Source organism: Lissotriton vulgaris, chromosome 5 (assembly GCF_964263255.1).
Source record: "Lissotriton vulgaris chromosome 5, aLisVul1.2, whole genome shotgun sequence".
NCBI classification, from domain to species: Eukaryota; Metazoa; Chordata; class Amphibia; order Caudata; family Salamandridae; genus Lissotriton; species Lissotriton vulgaris.
This window is the reverse complement of record NC_141693.1, coordinates 1921265280-1921286388: the sequence shown is the minus strand read 5'-3', so window position 1 is coordinate 1921286388 and position 21109 is coordinate 1921265280. Positions and strand designations below refer to the sequence as shown.

Genomic DNA, 21109 nt, shown 5'->3' with positions numbered 1-21109 from the left:
CACTGATGCTAGTTAGGAATGCTCTAATTTTTAAGACTACCACTCATGTGGTAAAAGATGTGGCTTTTAACTTCACATTTTTTTCTTGTACGAGTAAAGCACAACATCTGGAAATCTTCTTTTAAAATGACTAAAGAAATTTGAGGGTTAAAAGATGATCTGCTTGTACGATAACCACAGTGGTAAAACCGGTACCTCCAACTTTGAATTCAGTAGAATTTTTGTTTGCTTTAGTTATGGTATAGTTGAACCCGCTCTGACCCTGGGCTGAAGTGTCACACTGTCCAGCACAAGGGTAGACCTGAACCCTCTCTGAGGTGCAATGACACACTGCTCAACCCAAACGGTACACAATTTGAGGCTGGCTGCAATGGAGCCCTGGTCTGATACAGCAAATAGGCTGATCCAGCCAAAAGTCTGGAGCGCAAAAAGTTCAAAAGGGACTGCCCCTTTTGGAAAGAAAAATCCTTCTTGAGGTGGCTGCTGCTGCTGAAATTGTAGCCGTGGTGTGAAACCGAATGTCGGATACTTGAAGCAGGTTGGTCCCAGTGGTGCCCTGGAGCTTTGGAGAAGAGGACTGGACCTGCCGTCTGGGCCCAGAAGAAGTGCATCTCCTTTCCTTTTCTATCAAGGACAAAGAGTTGCACTCTTTCAAGGGCCAGTTAGCGGACCTCCTGTGTGACTTCAGAGACCCAACAGAATTCAAGAGGCCTTTTCTTGGAAGAACCCAGCCGAGCAGTGACAGCTTCCTAAAATTACATTTACAATATATTTAATAGAAATTCTGACTTAGTCATTAGATCTCATTGTTAATAAATATAAAATAGGTGCTTGAAATGTGTCTGTATCTGGTACAGGGCAAAGGTTATAAGGTGTGTACAGTATACCTTGACTTTTCCTGTTTACTAGTTGTAGTCTAATCAGTGACAATATGTTTGGACCCAATCACTGGGTGAACATGGTATTACTAATGTCACACATGTTCAACTCTTACATATTATTTGCCCTACCCTGTGAGCAGCAGGGTGCACTTACAGGTGACTTATTAGTGTTTCCTACAGGTCAGAAGAGTGATGGACAGGTCTACATAAAAGGGTTCAGGCTGCTGCAGTCAAGCTTCACAGGTCAGGCCTAAAGCTACTTTTCACTTCCATGTAGTGGATGGCACAACAAGTGCCGTAGTTCAGAGATGACATTTAACTTTACATGCCATTAATGTACATTTCTGCACCATAATACTGGGATCTTATAAATGTAAATGTGTGTATACTTGTAAAACGCACTGCCGCCCCATCTTGGGGCATCCTGGCGCTGTATTCCGCTGTGGAACCCTTCCTGGCTTTCCCTGTGCGATGCCCCCTCCTGGGCACCCCCAAGGTGAAGCCAGGAATCCCAGCGCTGTTGGGGCCGTTGTGGAGATTAGGCAAGCTATAGGACAGTTAAAAGTGCCAATAACGTTTTCAGCAGCTTTTTACATCTTTTAGGGCCTCAAGTGTGTACACTGGGCCCCAGGTAGTAGTGTCCCAGAGTTAGAGCTCAAGGTTACCAGGAGGAAAGTCCCAAAAAAAAATGAAATACTGGGAGTGACCACCCAAAAAGGGGCCACCCTGAAACAACCGCACATTCACCAACACAAGAAGTGCAACAATTTAGGACTTACCTGCCTCAGGGTCTGCCCTGCTTTCTTCCATTTCCTGACCAAGATGATCAATAAAAGTTGAAGCTGGCTCTTCTTTTTTCCTCAATAAAATAGCAGAATGACGTAAAGAAAATCAGGTAGAACAAGTTATTGGCAGTTACAGGCTTATACAAAGCGAGTTTCATCCATTACAACATACAATTTTAGACCAATAATATTCTTTCTAAAAGGTAAGAACCATTACCTTTTAAAGTTCAGAAGATCTTGCTATGTGCATTTTGTGTTTACTATGTAAATGTTAGAAGGTGGTTCTGGCCATCTGAGGCGCCCTGATTTTTCGCTTTTTGAACACCTATTTGTTGAGCTTTGACTGTGGGAGAACCTCATAATTTGGGACTCACCCACACTGAACTCATGATGAAAGGGACTGCATGTGTATTTTACTGGTGTCCCCCTGACGCGAGAAGGCCACTGTGCTGCAGCCAGAGCAAGGGGCACCGGGCTGGTTACATGCAGACATGTGTGTTAATGTATGTGCACAAGTGTAAGGGGTGCGCTGGGGATATTCCTAGCGTGCCAGCCCAGAAGCAGCTACAAAGTGAATTGTGTGGCAGGACTTATGCCGAACTGGGTGGTGACATGGAATAGCCTTTCAACAATGGGAAAAAACATTTGAGGGAAAGTCAGTGTGCTTTACTGTTTTTATTCCATTATTCTCCTATGAGGATGGGGAGCACATGGGTTAGTTTTACTTTCCTGGGGCCTATAAATCCCAGACATGCACTAAAGTCCACTGTAACTTATGTGAGAAGAAGTATTCTGCAGGGTCCAAAGTCATATATGTACTGCTTTTGGGTCATCCAGAAATGTCATATTTCGCTGAGTCCGCTCATAACCAGGGCCAGGCAGGGGCTGACCCTGCCAGGCCGAATTAATGGCCTTCCTCTCCGAGCTGTAGCCTCAGAGGTCCAGCCCTGCGCAACAAGCATTCCAAGGGTGAATGCCTCCACTCCAAAAAGAGAAGATGGGTGGAGCTAAAAGTTCATCCTTCAGCAGCTGTCACCTGGTGCCGGGCACCAGGCTGCTCTGGTGAGAGGGCAGCGAGGGGGGAAAGGGCTCTCAGGGACCATGTGGCATGAGACCCCTGGACGACGCCATTTTGAAAAAACCCAGAGGCCTGGGCAGGAAGGAGGGAGCAGGGGCAGACATATGCTGTGTCGCTGTGTGATAGGGCAAACTGAGACTTCCTGCCAGCCCCCTCCTCAATTCTTTAAAAGAGTTTGCACAGGAAGAGGAGCTCTCTCTGAGGTGTGGTCTGCTGAGGAAGACTGGTGCTGGAGCCTGGCGCCATGGGCAGTTGGAAGGAAGAACCCCCTGACTGTCCAAGGATGAAGAATTGAGCCAGAAAGGGAATCCAGGAACTGTGAGAAGAAGCTTGGGCCTCTGCACAAGGACAAGCGAGGTCCAGGAATAGAGCCAGGCGAAAGGCTGGCCAGTCTTAAATGTGCCGCCGGGGTGGGTCAGGTCCCGGGGGCTGCCCCCAACACCAAGCAAAGCAGGGGAGCGATGTCGCGCCCCCCCATGAAGTGGCCCAACCCGGGTGCCAAGAGCCCACCCTGGGACCCGGCGGCGACAGAGGTCAGGGAGCGCCGTTGCGCTCCCCGTGAAGATCGCAGGGTCCCCGGGTCCCAAATCTGGCCTGATGGTGTCAGTGAGGAGCAGGGGGGCGTGCCATCGCGCGTCCCTCCTCGCGGTCGGAAGAAAAGCCGGGGGCGCCGTCATGCCCCTCCGTGAAGATGGCCCAGGAGTCCAGGACCCCAACCCCGGGCCCCAACGTGAAGAGCAGGACTGGGGAGTGCCACTGCGGACTGGTGGGAGACTCCACGTCTGCCAGCTGGAGCGGGCACACCGAAAGTGACTGGTGTCCCCAGGTGGCTCTCCAACGCTGGAGAAGCGCGGGGTCCGGGTGGAACTGGGCCCCCAAGCTGCATTACACACCTGGGGGTCCGGGTGGGACCGGGCCAACCCACCGTAGCCTGCGAACGCAGCGGGGGAGCCGCTTCTATAATATGCACAAAGAACTGTTGAGGGACAGAATGCAGAACAATGTCATACATTCACCCCAGTACAGAGATCTGGGACTAAATCCATAGTTTTTTTGCTCACCATGCCATTCCAGTTTGGACCCAGCCATATGCAACTCAGTCTTGACCCTGCGCCCAATAGGAACAGTCCAGTGCAAACTGCCAGGCCAGGTACTCCATGGACTGGAAACAAGCATCCTAAGGATGGCTCCAAGGAGTGAAATGTGAAGGGCTGAGCTTGGGGATGTCTGGAAGAGGGCATTCCCTGGAGGCGAAGAGGTATTATTGCACCAGTGGTGCATTTACTGATGTTATTTCTTTTTAGAGGGACTGAAAGTCACATGTGTTATGTGAAGTACCTGTGTAAGGTGGAGTCATAAGCAAAGTGGGGTTATGTTGCTAGACATTCCTGCTAGGGTGTCCGGCTGTAAATGCTTACTCCTGTGTTTTGATCTGTCACGCCTTTTAGAGGCTGTGATTGCAATGCATTACAATTGTTATCAGCTATGAAAAAGTACCTCATTTAAAGTGATTCCCAAACATGTATTCTTGCTACCGCGTTAGGGGAGAACAACCCAGACAGTTAGTCACAAGACATGGAGGTGTATACTGTAGGGCCAGTACAAGATGCTCAGTCAGGGATGTTTATCCCCAGGGCAGGTGTACCTATTTTTAATGCTTGTTGAGATGATGGGGCTTGTGCCACTGGGATGGTGCCAGTTGGCAAGGCCCTCGCTCCAGGTTGTGTCAACCTACTGCATTAGGGGCAAGACGATGTGCAGACATGGGAGTGATGGTACAACCCAACCCCCCCCCCCCACCCCCTCCCCCTCTGCGGGACGGCTGGAGATGTTATGCAATATCACAAAGTAATTCCAACCGCTTATGTAGATTCGTAAATTGGTGCAGAGTCTTAAGTAGTGGGTTGTGTTTAATAGGAATTTTTATTTCTATTGATTCTTCCTTTTTTGCCTTTTTTTTAAATGATTGTGAGAATGTTATGATTTTTTTATTATTGTGGTTACCAATTAATGTATTAAGTAGATAAGTGAAATATAAGTACCAATTGTTTTTAATATTTGTAAAAATGAAATAAATAATTTCTAAAATAAGAAATAATGTTTAAGGTTAATTACTGATCTAGTAAGTATTTGCTTCCTTCTCTTTTTCTGGCTCAAAGACGACTTTAGCCTTTTAATTCATAGTGAGCACGTAGTTATAGGTCTAATGCAAACTGATTTCTTGTGGATATGTTTTACAGTTTTTGATGGTCTATAGAGTTCCACTTCATCTGATTTTTCTAAGGCGTAAATTAGGTGATATAGAAAAGGGAATGTTATGTTATTAGTATAAATACATCCCGTTCATTTTCTGAGTATTAGATGTGACTCCTTTGAGTTTTGATAACTTCATGAGTGTGTGGTCACTGCTGCGATTGGTAAGTAGTGCCTTGTCTACTAGGGACATGCACCTGGTCTGTCCCTCAGTGAGTGTGTATTCAATGCTGCAGTCAATAAGCAGTGCCTTGTCTAGTGAGGACATACACCTTGTGTGTGCATCCATGACTGTGTGGTCACTGATGTGAAGGGTAAGTAGAGCCAGGTCTAGTAAGGACATGCACCTTATGTGTTCCTCCATGGGTGTGTGGTCACTACTGTGATGGTTAAGCAGAGCCTTGTCTAATGAAGACATACCCCTTGTGTGCCTCCGTGAGTATGTGGTCACTGCTGTGATCAGTAAGCACAACTTGTCTAGTGAGGACATACACCTTGTGTTTGCCTTCATGGGTGTGTGGGCACTGCTGTGAACAGTAGCAGTGCCTGGTCTAGTAAGGACATGCACCTTGTGTCTCCCTTTGTGTGTATTCAATGCTGCAGTCAATAAGCAGTGCCTTGTCTGGTGAAGACATACACCCTGAGTGTGCCTCCATGAGTGTGTGGTCACTTCTGTGATGGGTAAGTAGTGCCTTGTCATCTGAGGACATGCATTCTGTGTGTGCCTCCACAAGAGGGTGTGGTCACTGCTGTGATCGGTAGTCATTGCCCTGTCTAGTGAGGACATGCACCTTGTGTGTCTCTGTGAGTGTGGGTTCACTGCGGAGATAGGGAAGCGGTGCATTGTCTATTGAGAACATGCAACTAATGCGCCTCTGTGAGTGTGTGTGTTCAATGCTGCGGACAATTAACAGTACCTTGTCTAGCGAAGACACACCTTGTGTGCGCCTTTTTGAGTGTGTGGTCACTGCTGTGATCGGTAAGCAGTGCATTGTCTAGCGAAGACATACACCTTGTGATTGCCTCCTTGAGTGAGTGGTCACTGCTGTGATCTGCAAGCAGTACCTTCTCTAGTAAGGAAATACTCCTTGTGTGTGACTCTGAGTGTGTGGTCACTGCTTGTGATCGGTAAGCATTCCTTGTCTAGTAAAGATATACACCTTCAGTCTGCTGTGATCCGTAAGCAGTGTCCTGTCTATTGAGGGCACACACCTTGTGTGTGCCTCTGTGAGTGTGTGGTCACTGCTGTGATGGGTGAGCAGTGTTGTCTAGTGAGGATACACCTTATGTCTGCCTCTGTGAATGTGTGTTCAACGCTCCAGTCAATAAGCAGTGCTTTGTCTAGTGAGGACATACACCTTGTGTGTGCCTCAGTGTTTGTTCACTGCTCTGATGGGTGACCAGTGCCTTGTCTAGTGAGGCTACACTTATGGGTGCCTCCATGAATGTGTGTTCAATGCTGCAGTTAATAAGTAGTGCTTTGTCTAGTGAGGACATATACCTTGTGTGTGCCTCTGTGAGTGTTTGTTCACTGCTGTGATGGGTGACCAGTGTCTTGGCTAGTGAGTCTACACCTATGTGTGCCTCCATGAGTGTGTGGTCACTGCTGTGATCGGTAAGCAGTGCCTTGTCTAGTGAGCAGAGGTGTCCCACATGGACAAGGCCATCACCCTCACATCCTGGCTAAGGCACCGCTTGCTTACTTGGGGAGCTAATGACATTGTCTCTTCTCTCGGACTCGTCCATAGGATGGAGCAGTTGTGCTTCTTTCATTGTCAACGAATAGACAGTACTGGCAATGATAGGGCCTGTTAAAGAAAGAAATCACAAATAAGTAAGTCTGCAAGAGGGCAATATATAATACTGAGAAGTATCAGCTGTTTGTGTCACACAACAGACGTTCATTGGTGGAGCGGATATTGAGGCCAGCACGTCAGGCTTAGTCCAGAAATTCAAAGACAAACAAAGTGACAGATATGCACACCCATCCAATAGAGACAATGTGAGAGAAGGACCCACTCCCCTCACAAAACACAATGTGGAAGAATGACTTCTCTTCAGGAGAGACAGAGTGAGAGGTAGGCATGTGCTTCAAGAGAGAGCGTGTGGGAGATGTCATCAACCTTCAAGAGAGACAATGAGAGACCCATCCTCCCCAACTTAAGAAGCAATGATACGGCTTCAACCCTGAGCAGGGAGGATGTGAGAGACGCCTCCCTCAGGATACACTGTAAGAGATGCATTGTGTCTTGCATGTTTCCTTTCTTTGTTTAGGTGAAGTGAACAATTCTTTATTGTACAGTTAATTAAAACCATTACAATATTCCAAAGCATAAAATGTTTTTCCTTCACTTACTTTGTTAGATATAAAAATTAATACCACATTTAAAATGTAAATTCAATTTACATAATATGTACCTTTTTAAAAAAAAAACAAGCATGAATTGCTGAATTATTATTATGACCTGTATTATTCTTTTAGTAAATTCTCAAAATAGGTAAAAAATGTAATTAATCGACAGATTAATTGTGGGTCCTCTGAGTTAAGTGTTTTTAGTATTGCTGATCAACAGGTGCGGATGCCTTTTTCGTTAAACTTCCTCCTAAATAAATTCCGATTACTGCACTCTAAGACCGGGCAAATACATATCCGGTGTATAAAGTCCTAACCTGATGCTCCACATAGGTTACAATCCTTTGGGCCTGGAGTCCTCCAATTGGGTTGGTCAGCATTGGAGGGCAATTTCCCCATGCGCAACTCCAAATACTTTGTTTTTAGGTGGGGAGAAAAAGCAAGGCCTAAGTATGCCGCTGGCTCAAACCTTGTATAGGATTGTAAAACCATCCATGGGTGTGCAAGTCGGCTTAAAGTTGCTTTATCTTCGGTTAGAGAGTGCGAGTTTGACGCTTTTTTTACGATCAGCTGAAATGATGTACATGGTAATTTAGTTTGCCAAATGTCTACCATCTTTGTTATTTTTAACAAGGTATTTAGGTACTTCGCATAGTGGGATTTTGGATCATTTTGCAAGGCTTCCCAGAGTGCCGAGTTGATTTGTAGGAGCCATATTTTGTAACAGAATTTAATTGTCTCATACCTCTTATGAAGTATGTGATGGTGTAATCTGAACTCTAGACGTACCTGAGCTGGTGAGGCATCTCATGGCAAACTAAATACTCTTTTGTACACTCGCATTTGGATTTTGTCTAGGATTGGTGCACTGTTTCCATAGTGGACCACGCTTCTATAGGCAATAGTTGGAAGTAGTTTTGCTTTAATGACTGCCAGAAGTGGGGTGAACAATGGGTCTTTTAACTGTTTTGATATCCTGCAAAATGCAAACAGTAGAGCGGTTCCCTTTTTTGAATTATTTCATAATGTGTGGCGAATGAGAACCTTCGGGCAAATGAATCCCCAGGAATTTATAGCCATCGACTACTTCCAGTGTTGCCGATTATAAATTTCAGCTTTTTCGGGCGACAATGTGTTACGATCATGACCTTTGTTTTTTTAATGTTTATTTTCATCAAGTTTTTGTTAGCGAAATCAGCTAGCTTGTGGATTAATCGTTTCAGGCCAATTCTCGTTTGACTTAGAAGAACCACATCGTCTGCATAGGCCAAGTGTGTTAGTGGCAGCGTGCCCAGCCGTGGCGGGTGTGAATTGACCCCGTCTAGCCTTGGTGTTAGATCGGCCATGAATAGATTAAACAAATGTGGGGCCAAGACACAGCCTTGTTTTAACCCTTCGTTAGTAAGGATCTTCTTTGTAAGCCTTTGGCGATTTTAACCTGCATCCAAGTGTTAGTGTAAAGATCCATGATTGGGTTTATAATTGTGTCTGGTAGACCCTGGAGTTTCAGTTTGGCCCATAGTGTGTGTCGGCTAACACGATCAAAGGCCACCTTGAATTCCACGAAGCATAGATGGAGTCCCTGTCGCTGTCTTAGACTTTTCTCGGCGATTAGCCCTATTGCTAATACGTTCGCAATTGTGTTTATTGGGATTTTTTTATTCTCATCGGACCAGTTTACTAAATCAGTTAGGATCAGCGATGCATAATATTTGGCCTCTGCATCTATCAATGCGATCAGGCGATAGTTTGCTGGGTCTGTATGGTCCCCGCCCTTATATATCGGATTAATAATCGCACCTCTCCAACTTTCTGGAATACGACTGGTAGTGCCGATCATTTAGGAAAAAAACAACAGATCTTGCTTGCACAGTAATTTGGATCTTGTTTGTAGATTGCCTGTTTCACACCATTCGGTCCTGGTGCGCTATCAAGCCGACTTTTCCTTATGATTTGCAAAATTTCTACTTCAGAGTGTACGAGAGTAGATTCAGGGGTATCTTTTTGCTTTTCGTGCGTAGAAGTTCCAGCAGATGGCAACTATTCCAAATTATTTATGGACAATGTGGAAATGAGGTGCTATACCCATGCATGCTCAGTAACCCAGGTCGTATTTATGGTTTTGGGGGGTCTGTCCATAGAGTTCACCTGAGCCCAGAAAGCTCTGGGGTTAAGATTTTTTTGCATTATGAAGAAATTTTGTCCAGAAGTTGTTTTCTTCAGTTTTCTTATCAATCCAAATTTGCTTCTTGTATTTTATCTTTAAAGAACGTACCTCCTCCCATACTTTCGACCGCGGGCTATGATGTTGAGGATTCCTAAGAGACTTTCTCAGGAGCTTTCTTAAGGTTCGTGATGCTTGACTAAGCTGGCTGATGTTATCTGTGCGGTTTTTATTTATCTTGTTTGCTGAAGCTCCTGCGTCGCCTAGCTTTGCCAAAAACATGGTCCATATTTCTATGGTATTTTTATTTAACTACTCTAGAATTGTCATTAGATTGTTGGCTTTTAAAGCTATATGCGGTAGTGTGGTACATGTCCACCTCAGACGCTTCAAGTTAATTGTTGATGTTTCTCCCTCGATTGCTGGCGCTTCTTGATGTTTAAATGATGTTATTTTTAAGCCAATATGCTGAGCCGAATGATCGCTGTCAGGTCAGCATTTAATTTGAAAACTCTTTATTTGCCCTAAAAGAGGGAGGGTTACTATTGTATAGTCCAGGATGGTACTTGGGCAGGGGTCAATATACATGCAGGTGGCAGGTTTATCCTGTTTTAGTCTCCCGTTTAATACACGCAAACCTAGATGTTCGAGATCCCTTGTAAATAGCTGGCCGACTTTGTCATTACGTTTTTGAACGGTAAAGAGCTGCGTTTCTACTGCCCAGATTTCGTTTGATGTGATCATATTGTCTTCCTCTTCTTGAGTGTGCAGTAGATTTGCATTAAAATCTCCTGTAAGGATTATTTCCCAAGATGGCTGTTCAAAGCGAAATTCCGCAATGACATCAATACATTTCTTAAAAAGATCTCTTTTAATCTTAGATTTCGTTTGAGCATAGATATTGATGAGTATAATGGTGCTTAATCCTGCGAATGTGCACAGTTCTATTTTATTATTTGCATGGCTGAAGTTGTTGATGTCAGCTGTTTTGAGTTAATTTTTAATGCTGTTGAGATATAAGCAACAAGGCCCCCCTTAGCTCTTCCGTATTGCCGAGTTCTTATTGCATTCACGTGATGACCTATCCTGCCAGGGACCTCAACTGTGGCTGTCAGCCAGGTTTCTTGGAGCACAATTATTTTGTGTTTATTCCAGGACTCTAACTTTCCGCTGTCTTGTAAGATTCCTCTTGCTCCTGCGATGTTCCAGGATAGAATTTTTATGCAACTTCTGGGTTCAAAAATTTGTTGACAATCATAAATATTTCTTTGGCAAGTTATTTTGCCTGGCTAATCTCGTCAGCGAAGTCGCTCAATTTGGCCATTCAATTTCCGTAATGATATTTTTTATTGATATCTTATACATTTTTTTATTTTCATCATCATAATGGCCCCTCAATTTCCTTTCCTGTTTTTTACATTCCTTCTTTAGGGCCCTCCCAAGAACCAACTGGCCCTTGTTTTGGTGCAGGAAGATCTAACTGCACTTATCTGGACCAGGCTTTCCCTGTAGAGTCTATCCAATCCCTTCAGAAAAGATAGGATGCACCACCTTCCCCATCGGTCCTATGAGTGGACCTACTTAGCGTTGCTTGCCAGCTTAAAATGGCCAATTTCGACCACTGCCTTGAAGGTCTTCCAAAAGCTTCATAAACATTAGGTAATTTCAATTTTAGGATGGTGAACAGTATCAACAGATAATACAACCATAATATTGGCCAGGGAGTGGATGTCCGCATAGATGTAAGATTTAAAAAATGTAGGGTCCAGGAGATGGCTCTTGGAGTAAGTAGGGTGGATCACCAACTTTTTGAATTGTAGTACTAAAAGATCTTGCATTTGATGGTTAGCCCACGTGCACAGATTATCCTTCTGGTGAATATTTAAGTCCCCTAGTACTGCGAAGGTCGATGATGCAAGACTATGAGCTGCTACAGTTTCGGACCATTCCTGTGCAAATTGAGCTGCAGGCCCTGGAGGGCGGTATAAAAGTATACATGAGAAGGTCAATGTGTGGGAAAGTTTTCATGAAAACACAAGAGACTTTTGCAGCCTGTAATGGAATATGATTTAGACTGAAAGTGCTCTTTGAAAATAATAGCATCTCCCACCCCCTTTCTTCCCAGTTCGGTATTTTTGTGATCGCGTAGCCAGGTGGAAGAGCTAATGCAATATTTCACGAGCTGTCCTCCCAATGCCAAGTTTCCGTTAAGGAGAGGGCGTCTGGACTTTGTTATCCCAGTAGAGTATTATCTCAAACTTTTGTTTATGGAGAGACAGACTGTTTACTAGAAACATTCGCCATCCCTGGGTAGACCGAGTGGAAGCTTGGTGAATTCCTTCCGCCATGAGCTTCCTGGAGTATCATGGTGGGGGTACAGTTAAATGAATAATTACAATGTGAGCACTTACTTGGCTGTGACATTGGGTTCAGGGAATGAAAGCACATTTCCTTGGATGCCAACATAAGGACCTTCAATCCTTTGAAGTATAATGTGTCCAATTCCCCTGCGAAGGACAAGGGTTTCTAGCCCTGGCAGGGCGCAGGCGGGCTTGCATTAGGAGCGTGTCCACTGTGCATCGTTCCTCATTAAATAGAGACCAAGTGCTAAGTGATAAAAAAAGTTAGACTGCCAACCAAGATGGCGTCCACTCAAGTGCTAGCGAGGCGAGCTAGCACTGCACATGGCCAGGGAGTCCCAGTCTCCAACACGCCCTAGAGCACTAAATCGAACCAATAATGCCAGGTAAGTCTGGGCAGAATGCTGATCAATGTCAAAGGTTCTTCCCAGTACAGAGATCTGGGCCTAAATCCATTGTTATTTTGTCTCCCATGCCATTCCAGTTTAAAGCCAGCCATATGCAATTCAGTCTTGAGCCTGCTCACTGTGGAAACAGTCTAGCCCGAACTCCCAGGCCAGGTCAATCAATCAATCAATCAGTGACACTTATAAAGCGCGCTACATACCCGTGGGGTCTCAAGGCGCTGGGGGGGGGAGCCGCTACTGCTCGAACAGCCAGGTCTTCAGCTTCTTCCTGAAGGAGAGGTGGTCTTGGGTCAGGCGCAGGTCGGTCGGGAGGGAGTTCCAGGTCTTGGCGGCCAGGTGGGAGAAGGACCTTCCTCCTGTAGTCGCTCTTCGGATGCGGGGGACGGCGGCGAGGGCGTGGTTGGCTGATCGGAGGTGGCGTTTGGGAGCGTAGAAGTTGACTCGGCTGTTGAGGTAGCTCGGGCCTTGGTCGTGTAGGGCTTTGTGTGCGTGGGTGAGGAGGCGGAAGGTCCCCCGTTAACCATAAACAATCATCCTGGGACTGGTTTTTGGGCGTCGCCCCTTATCAGCCAGGCTAGCTGGACTCCAGTGGCATGGAGAGCACGGGTCAAAAAAGTTTCAGCGCTCCATCCATTATCTCCTTGTGTTCACCCTAAGTTGGTAGGGTATGACCAGACACGGGTCCCTTGCTCACTTTGCCACTGGATTCAAGCTAGCCTGGCTGATGAGGGGTGTCACCTCGAAACCGGTCCCAGGATGCTTGTTTCCGGTTCAGGGAAAACCTGGCTTGGCAGTTCGGGCTGGACTGTTCCCATGAGGCACAGGGTCAAGACTGATTTGCATATAGCTGGGTCTGAACTGAGGTGGCAAAGTGAGCTAAACAACGATGATGGATTTAACCCAGATCTGTGACTGGAGGAGAGTGTGTGAAATGTTTCAGCACTCCGTCCATTATCTCCTTGTATTTGCACTGCATCTAACAACATCAAACAATTAGTGCAAAAAAACGATTTAAAATACAATAAAAGTACCTCAGAAAGCATCTAAAAAAGTGAAAGTTTACTTCTAGTGTGGGACTGTAACATGGAATAAAGAACCTACTGTACCAAATTGTGATTGTGACATGGAATAAAAAACTCAAATGTACCAGATTGTGATTGTACAATGGAATAAAGAACCAACCTGTACCGGATTGCGATTGTAACATGGGATAAAGAACCTACCACCAGTACCAGATGGTGATTGTAATATGGGATAAACAACCTACCTGTACCAGTGTCAACATCCCAAGGAGGGTAAAATCACAGCACAAACAAAAGTAACACCAAGACCTCTCCCATCCAAAGTAACATCCAAACCTCTGCCAACAATAGATTTGCCTCCAGAAGCCCAACCATTTGTAGTGGCCCTAGTGGGAGTTCCTCCCCTTAGTAAGGGGAAGAGAGAGCAAGAGGTCGAGCTACACAATAAGTGCATACAGTGGTTAAGCTTGAATAGACCCCTACCCCCTAATATGTCAGGTCACATATTGGCAGTGAGAAGAGTAGGATGGATTGGGAGGGGCCCCAAAACAGTGGCAGGGGATGTTATAACAATCAATTTTGGGGACCCTTCTGCTGTCGACCACATTTGCAGAACCCCTTCCTACAGAGAGTCGCAGATATTTCCCATGCATTTGTCTTATTTTTACCCCACTCCGAGCTACAAACCGCCCCAAAAGAGGAGACCACAGAACTTTAGGAATCCTGTCTTCCATCTAAACGGGATTCATCCCTGGCAGCCTTTGGGGGAGGGTTTTCCACCGCAAGCCCCGCTCTTTCCAATACAACCCCATTGGAATAGGTTTAGCGTCCTCGAGGAGGTGGATTGACTCACACGGCTTTGTTCACCCCCAAGAGAACACAAAGAAGGCAGCCCAGTAGTAGGTGTTGTAACTCAAGAAAAACCACTATCCTCTGATGGCTCTGGGACTCTCCCCCCTCAATCTTTAATGAGGGAGGAGACAAAGACTGAACAGAGACATAACCAGGTACCACCAAATGAACGCGGGGGAGTAAAGGATAAAGTAAAGGACGGGCAGTGTAGTATAAAAATACTCTTGTGGAATGTCGCAGGCCTAAAAAGCAAGTTATCTATACCTGATTGGACCTCCTTCATGTCCACTTTTGATATTTGCCTAATGCAAGAAACCTGGTCCCTTGAGAAGATTGATAACCCTGGTTTTGCAACCTATGCCATCCCAGCAGTCACACGCGGGAAAGGCCGCCCTTCGGGAGGCCTTGCCATATGGGTAGGTTTGCATATAGGTATGCAGGGCGCACAGGTGGCCACAAACTCACCTGATATTTTATGTGTTTTGCTAACATCTGTTAGCGGATCCACACTAGCTATTATTAACATTTATTCTAGGCCCATAATCAATGGAAAAGAATCGAGCACTATTCAAGCGCTCGACCACTTCCTTCAATCACTTGACCCTGCAACCTCGATCATCCTAGGTGGTGATCTGAACTGTCAGTACGAGCCACTGAGTGGTTCTGAGTCGTGTGAGGAGGACGAGGTGGACTTGCTTTGGCAAATTCCAGCCTCAAAAATAACCCCAGTAAAGGCCTGGACCCCGCTAGTTTTACAAATTAACGCCTTGACCCTTGCAATGTCTCTGCGGGCATGCAATGGAAGGGGCAATAATGAAAATACTGCCCTGCCCACATATAACCGGATTAATCGAACTTCCAATATCGATTATCTTATGATGGAGGCTAAAGATTGGGGCAAGTTTGAGGATTTTGAAGTTGTCCCAAGGCATGATAGCGACCACAATGCCCTGGTATTATCGCTTAAACCCGGTGCAATTGGGTTGACTAATCCTGCTTCCAACTCCACCCTGGCACCCCCACCTTATATTTTATCTAATAATAGGAGAAGAGTAAAATGGCCTTCGTGCCTAGACTCTCCTACCCGACTTGCACAAATTTATCAGCTAGCTGTCCCATTAATAAGCGATATGGGAAATTCCACCTTGCATGGGCAGACTATAGAAATCCATAGTAAGCTAGTTGATAGTCTAGGGGCTGTATTTTATCTGGTTTGCGGGTCCGAGCCACACCGGAATAAAACACATCCCTGGCACAACCAAACATGCAAAAATCTTAAGAAAGACCTTCTTATGGCTATTAAATCCAAGGAGGTCCCTAAAATTAGAACAACTAGACTGCTGTATAAGAAGGCACTTACTAGAGCTAAGAGCGAGTGGGAGGAATCTAGGTGGGGGGAGCTGAGACAGGCACTACTTTTAAAAGATTCCAAGACCTTTTGGCTAATGGTCACCTCTTCAGCAATAGGTGAGAGAGACACTGGGGTCTCGAATATTGCCCCTATAGTGTGGGAGGCTCACTTTAAGTCACTTTACACAAGCCCTGAGATGGAGGAGAGTGGGAGGCTGCCCCAGGGAGAGATTCCAGAATTGGCTTTGGCTACACGGGATGTTGTGCCGCGGGACCCCGGGCATGAGAGTCGATTGCCGGGGGCCCCGGGGACTGAGAGTTTGGTCCTTTGCACCCGCTTGACTCGGGACCCCTTGCATGAGTGCGGATTGCTGGGGGCCCCGGTTACTGGACCTTGCCCTTGCCAGAACCCTAGCTCTGATCGGGCCTCCGAGACCTCGGTCGCCCCAGACCCCCCGCACGAGAGCCGACTGCCGGGGGCCTTGGGACCTGGAATACCCGCATCAGCATACCACGAGACCCCCTGCAAGAGTGTCGACTGCGGGGGGCCCCGGGCACAGGGTCTTCCCCTCATAGAACCCATGGCTCTATTCGAGCTCCCGAGCTCCCAATGGCCCCAGACCCCCCGCATGAGTGTAGACTGCCGGGGGCCTTGGGCCCTGGACCAGGACTTTGCCCTGCAACTGTAAAAATAGGTGCCCTTACTGGAGCCCCCGCTTACTGTCCAATTAACATCACACTCGGGGAAGTCGAACTGGCAATTGAGAAATTGCTCCTGAATAAGGCTCCGGGCTTGGATAAGCTCCCTGGAGATCTTTTTAGATCCCAGCCAAAGATCTGGGCTCCATATTTGTTGGTTCTGTTTAATGCTGTTATATGGGGATCCCCAGTTCCTGAAACCTGGCTGGGGGCAGAGATTGTTCCAATTTTTAAAAAGGGCTGTCCACTAGCTCCATCAAACTATAGACCAATTAGTCTACTCGATACCATACAGAAGTTGATGGGTCGAATTCTGCTTGAGAGGCTATTGGGCTGGATGGAGGAAAACAAAATCCTGACCACCCTCCAAGACGGTTTTAGATCAGGGGTCTCAACCCTGGACCAGATCTTTTGACTCTATACTGGAAAACTGCAAGAGTAGAGGGTGGCAGCCTCTACCTTGTCTTTGTGGACCTGCGGGCCGCATTCGATCTGGTCCCGAGGGAGAGGCTCTGGACGGTCCTGGAGGATCTTGGTCTCCCTCCCTACTTACTGCACGCCATAATCCGGCTCCACACTGGGAATTATGCCCAGGTGAGGTGTGGGAAGAACGGGGAATTATCTGATCGTTTCCCTGTCACACGAGGAGTACGTCAGGGCTGCGTACTAGCCCCTACCCTCTTCAGCTTATATGTTAACGGCCTGATAGACAGACTTAATTGTGTCAAGGACAATGATGCACCACGCCTGGCCACTGGTAGGGTGCCCGCTCTGATGTTCGCGGACGACACCTTGTTGCTGTCACGGACATCATCGGGCATCCAGCGGGTTTTAGATGGTTTTGTATCTTTTTGCGCCACGCGAGGCTTGGAGATCAACTTGGAGAAAACCAAGTTTATGATCTTCAACCCCCCCCCCCCCCGAGGCACACCCGCCCCAACCCCACACTAAACGGAACCCCCCTTGAGAGACCTTCATATACCTGGGAGTGACTCTGACAGAACAATTCATTTGGGACCAGCAAGTCTCTAAATCCTCCCTGAGATTAGCACAGATAGTGGGTGGCATAGGCAGATTCTGCAGTGCCTCATCCTTTAAACCGGTTACCCCTGTCCTAGAGATATATAAAATACAGGTCAGGTCTGCAGCCTTATATGCAGCCGAGCTCTGGGGACATACTAACACATGTAACCTGATGAAAGCAGAACATTCTTTCATGCAGCATTTGTTTGATCTCCCGCAAAGCACACCTTTGCTCCCACTACGTTTGGATTTGGGTCTGGAACCTATTACTGAGCTGGCGGCAGCCCGACCTTTACTCTATTGGAGAAGGTTCTGGTCTGTCCCGGAGCTGGAACCGTTTAGAACAGAATTTAAAAACATTTGGGGGCAGTTAAAGGCCAAGAACATACCATGGCTAACACATGTTAAGTCCCTTCTCTACCAAATCGGCCTTCCCCAACTTTGGGACACACCGGAGGAGAGCTGTTTGAGGACCCAAAGGTCTTTCCTGGTGGCAGCCGTTAAAGCGTATAACCTCAAAAAGCTACATTCCTCTAAATCCCTGGGCAGACTATCTAATGAGTTTTTTAAATCAAAGAAGAATTCAGGATGGAGGCGTTTTTGGACTTGGTGCAACCTCCACTGGCAAGAAAGCTCTACATTCAACTGAGACATGGCTCCCTACCAGTCGGAGAATTTACCTCAAGATGGGCCAAAGCGACGAAACCTAACTGCCCTGCCTGCAATCATGATAGGGAAGACATTATGCACATCCTCTTTTTATGCCCAGCATATGGCGAAATTAGGAAGTGTTGGATCATTCCACTTTGCAAGAATTTGGGCTTTAGGCACTGTGCTCTCGCTCGTAGAGTCTTAACTTATGATACTCCCCCCCCCCCCCATTGTCTTCGCTGTTTCCAGGTTTCTTCTCGTTATGTGGAGGAGAAGATCTGTAATAATCCACAAGGACTAAGGGATGACCGCTTTCATTTATAACTATTACTTTGATATCTACTGTTTAATAATTTTTTAACTTGATGTATTTATATTTTAACACTGTGCTTGTACATATTTTATTGCACTTTTATGGTCTAAGACCGAAATAAAGTTATCAAAGTAAAGTAATATGGGATAAACAACCTACCTGTACCAGTGCGATTGTATCATGGAATAAAGGGCATACCTGTTCCTGAGTGCGATTGTAATATGGAAGAAAGAACCCACCTGTACGCGATTGTAACATGGAATAAAGAACCTACCTGTACCAGATTGTGATTGTAACATGGAATAAAGAACCTACCTGTACCAGATTATGATTGAAACATGGAATAAAGAACCTACCGGTAACTTGATTGTGATTTGAACATGGAATAAAGAACCCAGTTGTACCAGATTGCAATGGTAACATGGAATAAATAACTGACCTGTACCAGAGTGTGATTGTAACATGGAATAAAGAACCTGCCTGTACTGTAGTGTGATTTCAACATAGAATAGGGAACCTACCTGCACCAGAGTAGGATTGTAACATGGGATAAAGAACCCACATGTACCAGATTGTGATTGTAACATGGAAAAAGGAACCCATCTGTCCCAGATTAGGATTGTACCATAGAATAAAGAACTGGCCTGTACCAGATTGTGATTTTAACATGAAATTAAGAACCTACCTGTACCAGATTGTGATGTTAACATGGAACAAAGAAACTACCTGTACCAGAGTGTGATGGTAACATGGAGTAAGAACCCACTTGTACAAGACTGTGATTATAACATGGAATAAGGAACCCACCTGTATCAGATTGCGATTGTCACATGGAGTAAAGAACCTACCTGTACCAGATTGTGATTTTAACATGGAACAAAGAACCTACCTGTACCTGAGTGTGATGGTAACGTGGAATAAAGACCCCACTTGTACAAGACTGTGATTGTAACATGGAATAAGGAGCCTGCCTGTATCAGATTGTGATTGTACCATGGAATAAAAAACCCACATGTACAAGATTGTAACGGTGGCTAACGTGACCCAACGCGCGTTGCCGGAGTGCTTCCTGTCTCGCCAAGCTCCGCCCTGTTTGCTAATGGCCGCCGAACGCCGACCGCCGATCGCTGACCAACGAGCGTTGAACGCTGGACGCAGGGCGCCGATTAGGCTTTGAGGCATTTGGAAACCTGCCGCTTGTCCCGCCATTGATCCTTGCATGGCCACAATGTTTATTCTGGCTCAGTGCAGTGGCGTACGTACTATATCTATTCCTCTGCTTGCCCTACCATATCCTGCTTGCTCCTGTTCCCACTCTGATTGAATCGGGCGGAGCAGAGCGGGAGCACAAGCAGAACAGAGCGGGAAACGGAGAGGACGGCCCACAGCCCATCGGAGAGAGGGGTTCTGCAGCCGAACTCCAAGTGGAACACTGTGAGCACCAAACGATAACAACGGCAAATAAATCTGCCTGCCCGCCTGCTGGATAAATGAGATAAAACTACCTGGGGACATCAGGAAGGCATGGTAAGGAGGAAAACATGCTCCTGAATCATACTCCTGAAACATTTGGGAAACGATAAAGAAGTTTGAAATTGAAATCTTGGGAGGGGAAAAAAAAAAGAGGCACCTTTGGGGAGAAAAAAAAAAGTCTGAAATGTGAAGCTTGAAACTTGGGTCCATTAGCCTCAGCTTGGAATATATAGAAGCAGCAATCGCTTGAGGCTTGAAACAAGTGACGGTGGGGATCTCCTTAGACTTTGGCTCTGGTGCTTGAAAAACAATAAAGAGGGTTCCTAATTGTCTTCCAATATATACCATAGTGGCAGTCGGGGACTACAGGGATTGCCAAAGTGGCTGCTAAGGGGCTGCTAAAGGGCTGAAGCATTGACTGACCTGTTCGATGCGTGCCCGGCGTACTGGCCAGCTAGTGCTAGTGCTGGTGCTCATACCGGTATCTTTTGCACAACATTTCCACTGGCAGCTGCTCTTCCTCGCGCTAACCGCCAAACACTTCTAAAAGAAAAAAAAATGCCAGTGAAAGTGAGAAGTAAACAGGCCAAGACCGGGACAGCAAAAAACGGTTCAGTCACTAACAGCGCCCGTACTTGTGTCTAAGGGTGCCAGGAAAGGGAGAAGAAATGCGCAGCGAAGAACAGATTTGAAAAACAGAGTGCTAGCACTAGCAGAGAAGAATAGACAAAATGCCTCATCAAAATCCTTGGAAGTGGATGAGGAGAAGGAAGATGAAGAGGCAGAGACATTGTCTGAATTGTCGGCAGAGCTAAGTATGCTTGCTGTAGGTGATGAGTGTGAAGGAGATGGAGAGGATGAAGCAGGGGGGGCTTGAAAATTGAGGGGAAGAGAACCAGTTAAACTCCAAACAATACCCCCTCTTCAGTAAGCCGCTGGCGACACGGGGCAGACTCACAAGCACCCCTCAACTAAGCCGGGAGGAGCTGAAAGGGCAAACGAGTGAGGAAGACGTGCAGGATGTACAGGACGTGCAATGCCAGAAGGCATTATCTATCACTACCCACACCCTGCCACCTCAAGCCGTACAGCCACACCTTCACCAACAGCTACGGCCACAGACACAGCCTCAACCAAAGCCAAATAGAACACCAAAATCTGCAGACCATGTAGATATTACAGAAGTGAACACAGTTATTTCTCCAAATGCACCTCTTTCTACCCAGCTGCTAAGCCCGGAAGACTCAAAAGACTAAGGTTATACAACAGTTGTTGCAAGGGATAGATGGGGCAGAGGCTCTATCCAACAAACTGGCCCTGCCTGAACTACCTAAGCCAGAATTGGTTTCAGTGTCAGAAAAGGGAATACCACTGCAGAATATTTCAGTGCAAGAAATGTTAATAACCACCCTTCAAGAAATAAGAGATCTTAAATCATCACAAGC

The 21109-nt window shown here is 46.3% G+C and overlaps 1 protein-coding gene across 1 annotated transcript in view; it reads right to left on the bottom strand.

Moving 5' to 3' along the window:
* Positions 1-4687: 4687 nt before the first annotated feature.
* Positions 4688-21109, bottom strand: part of LOC147717727 (zinc finger protein 282-like) — a 58663-nt gene continuing 42241 nt past the window's right edge. Inside the window, exons 3-4 of the mRNA XM_086924509.1 lie at positions 5229-6805; positions 4688-5130 (exon numbers count right to left, since the gene is read on the bottom strand). Coding sequence (XP_086780635.1) covers positions 6681-6805 — 125 coding nt within the window. The 3' untranslated portion in view covers positions 4688-5130; positions 5229-6680. The remainder of the gene's footprint in view (positions 5131-5228; positions 6806-21109) is intronic.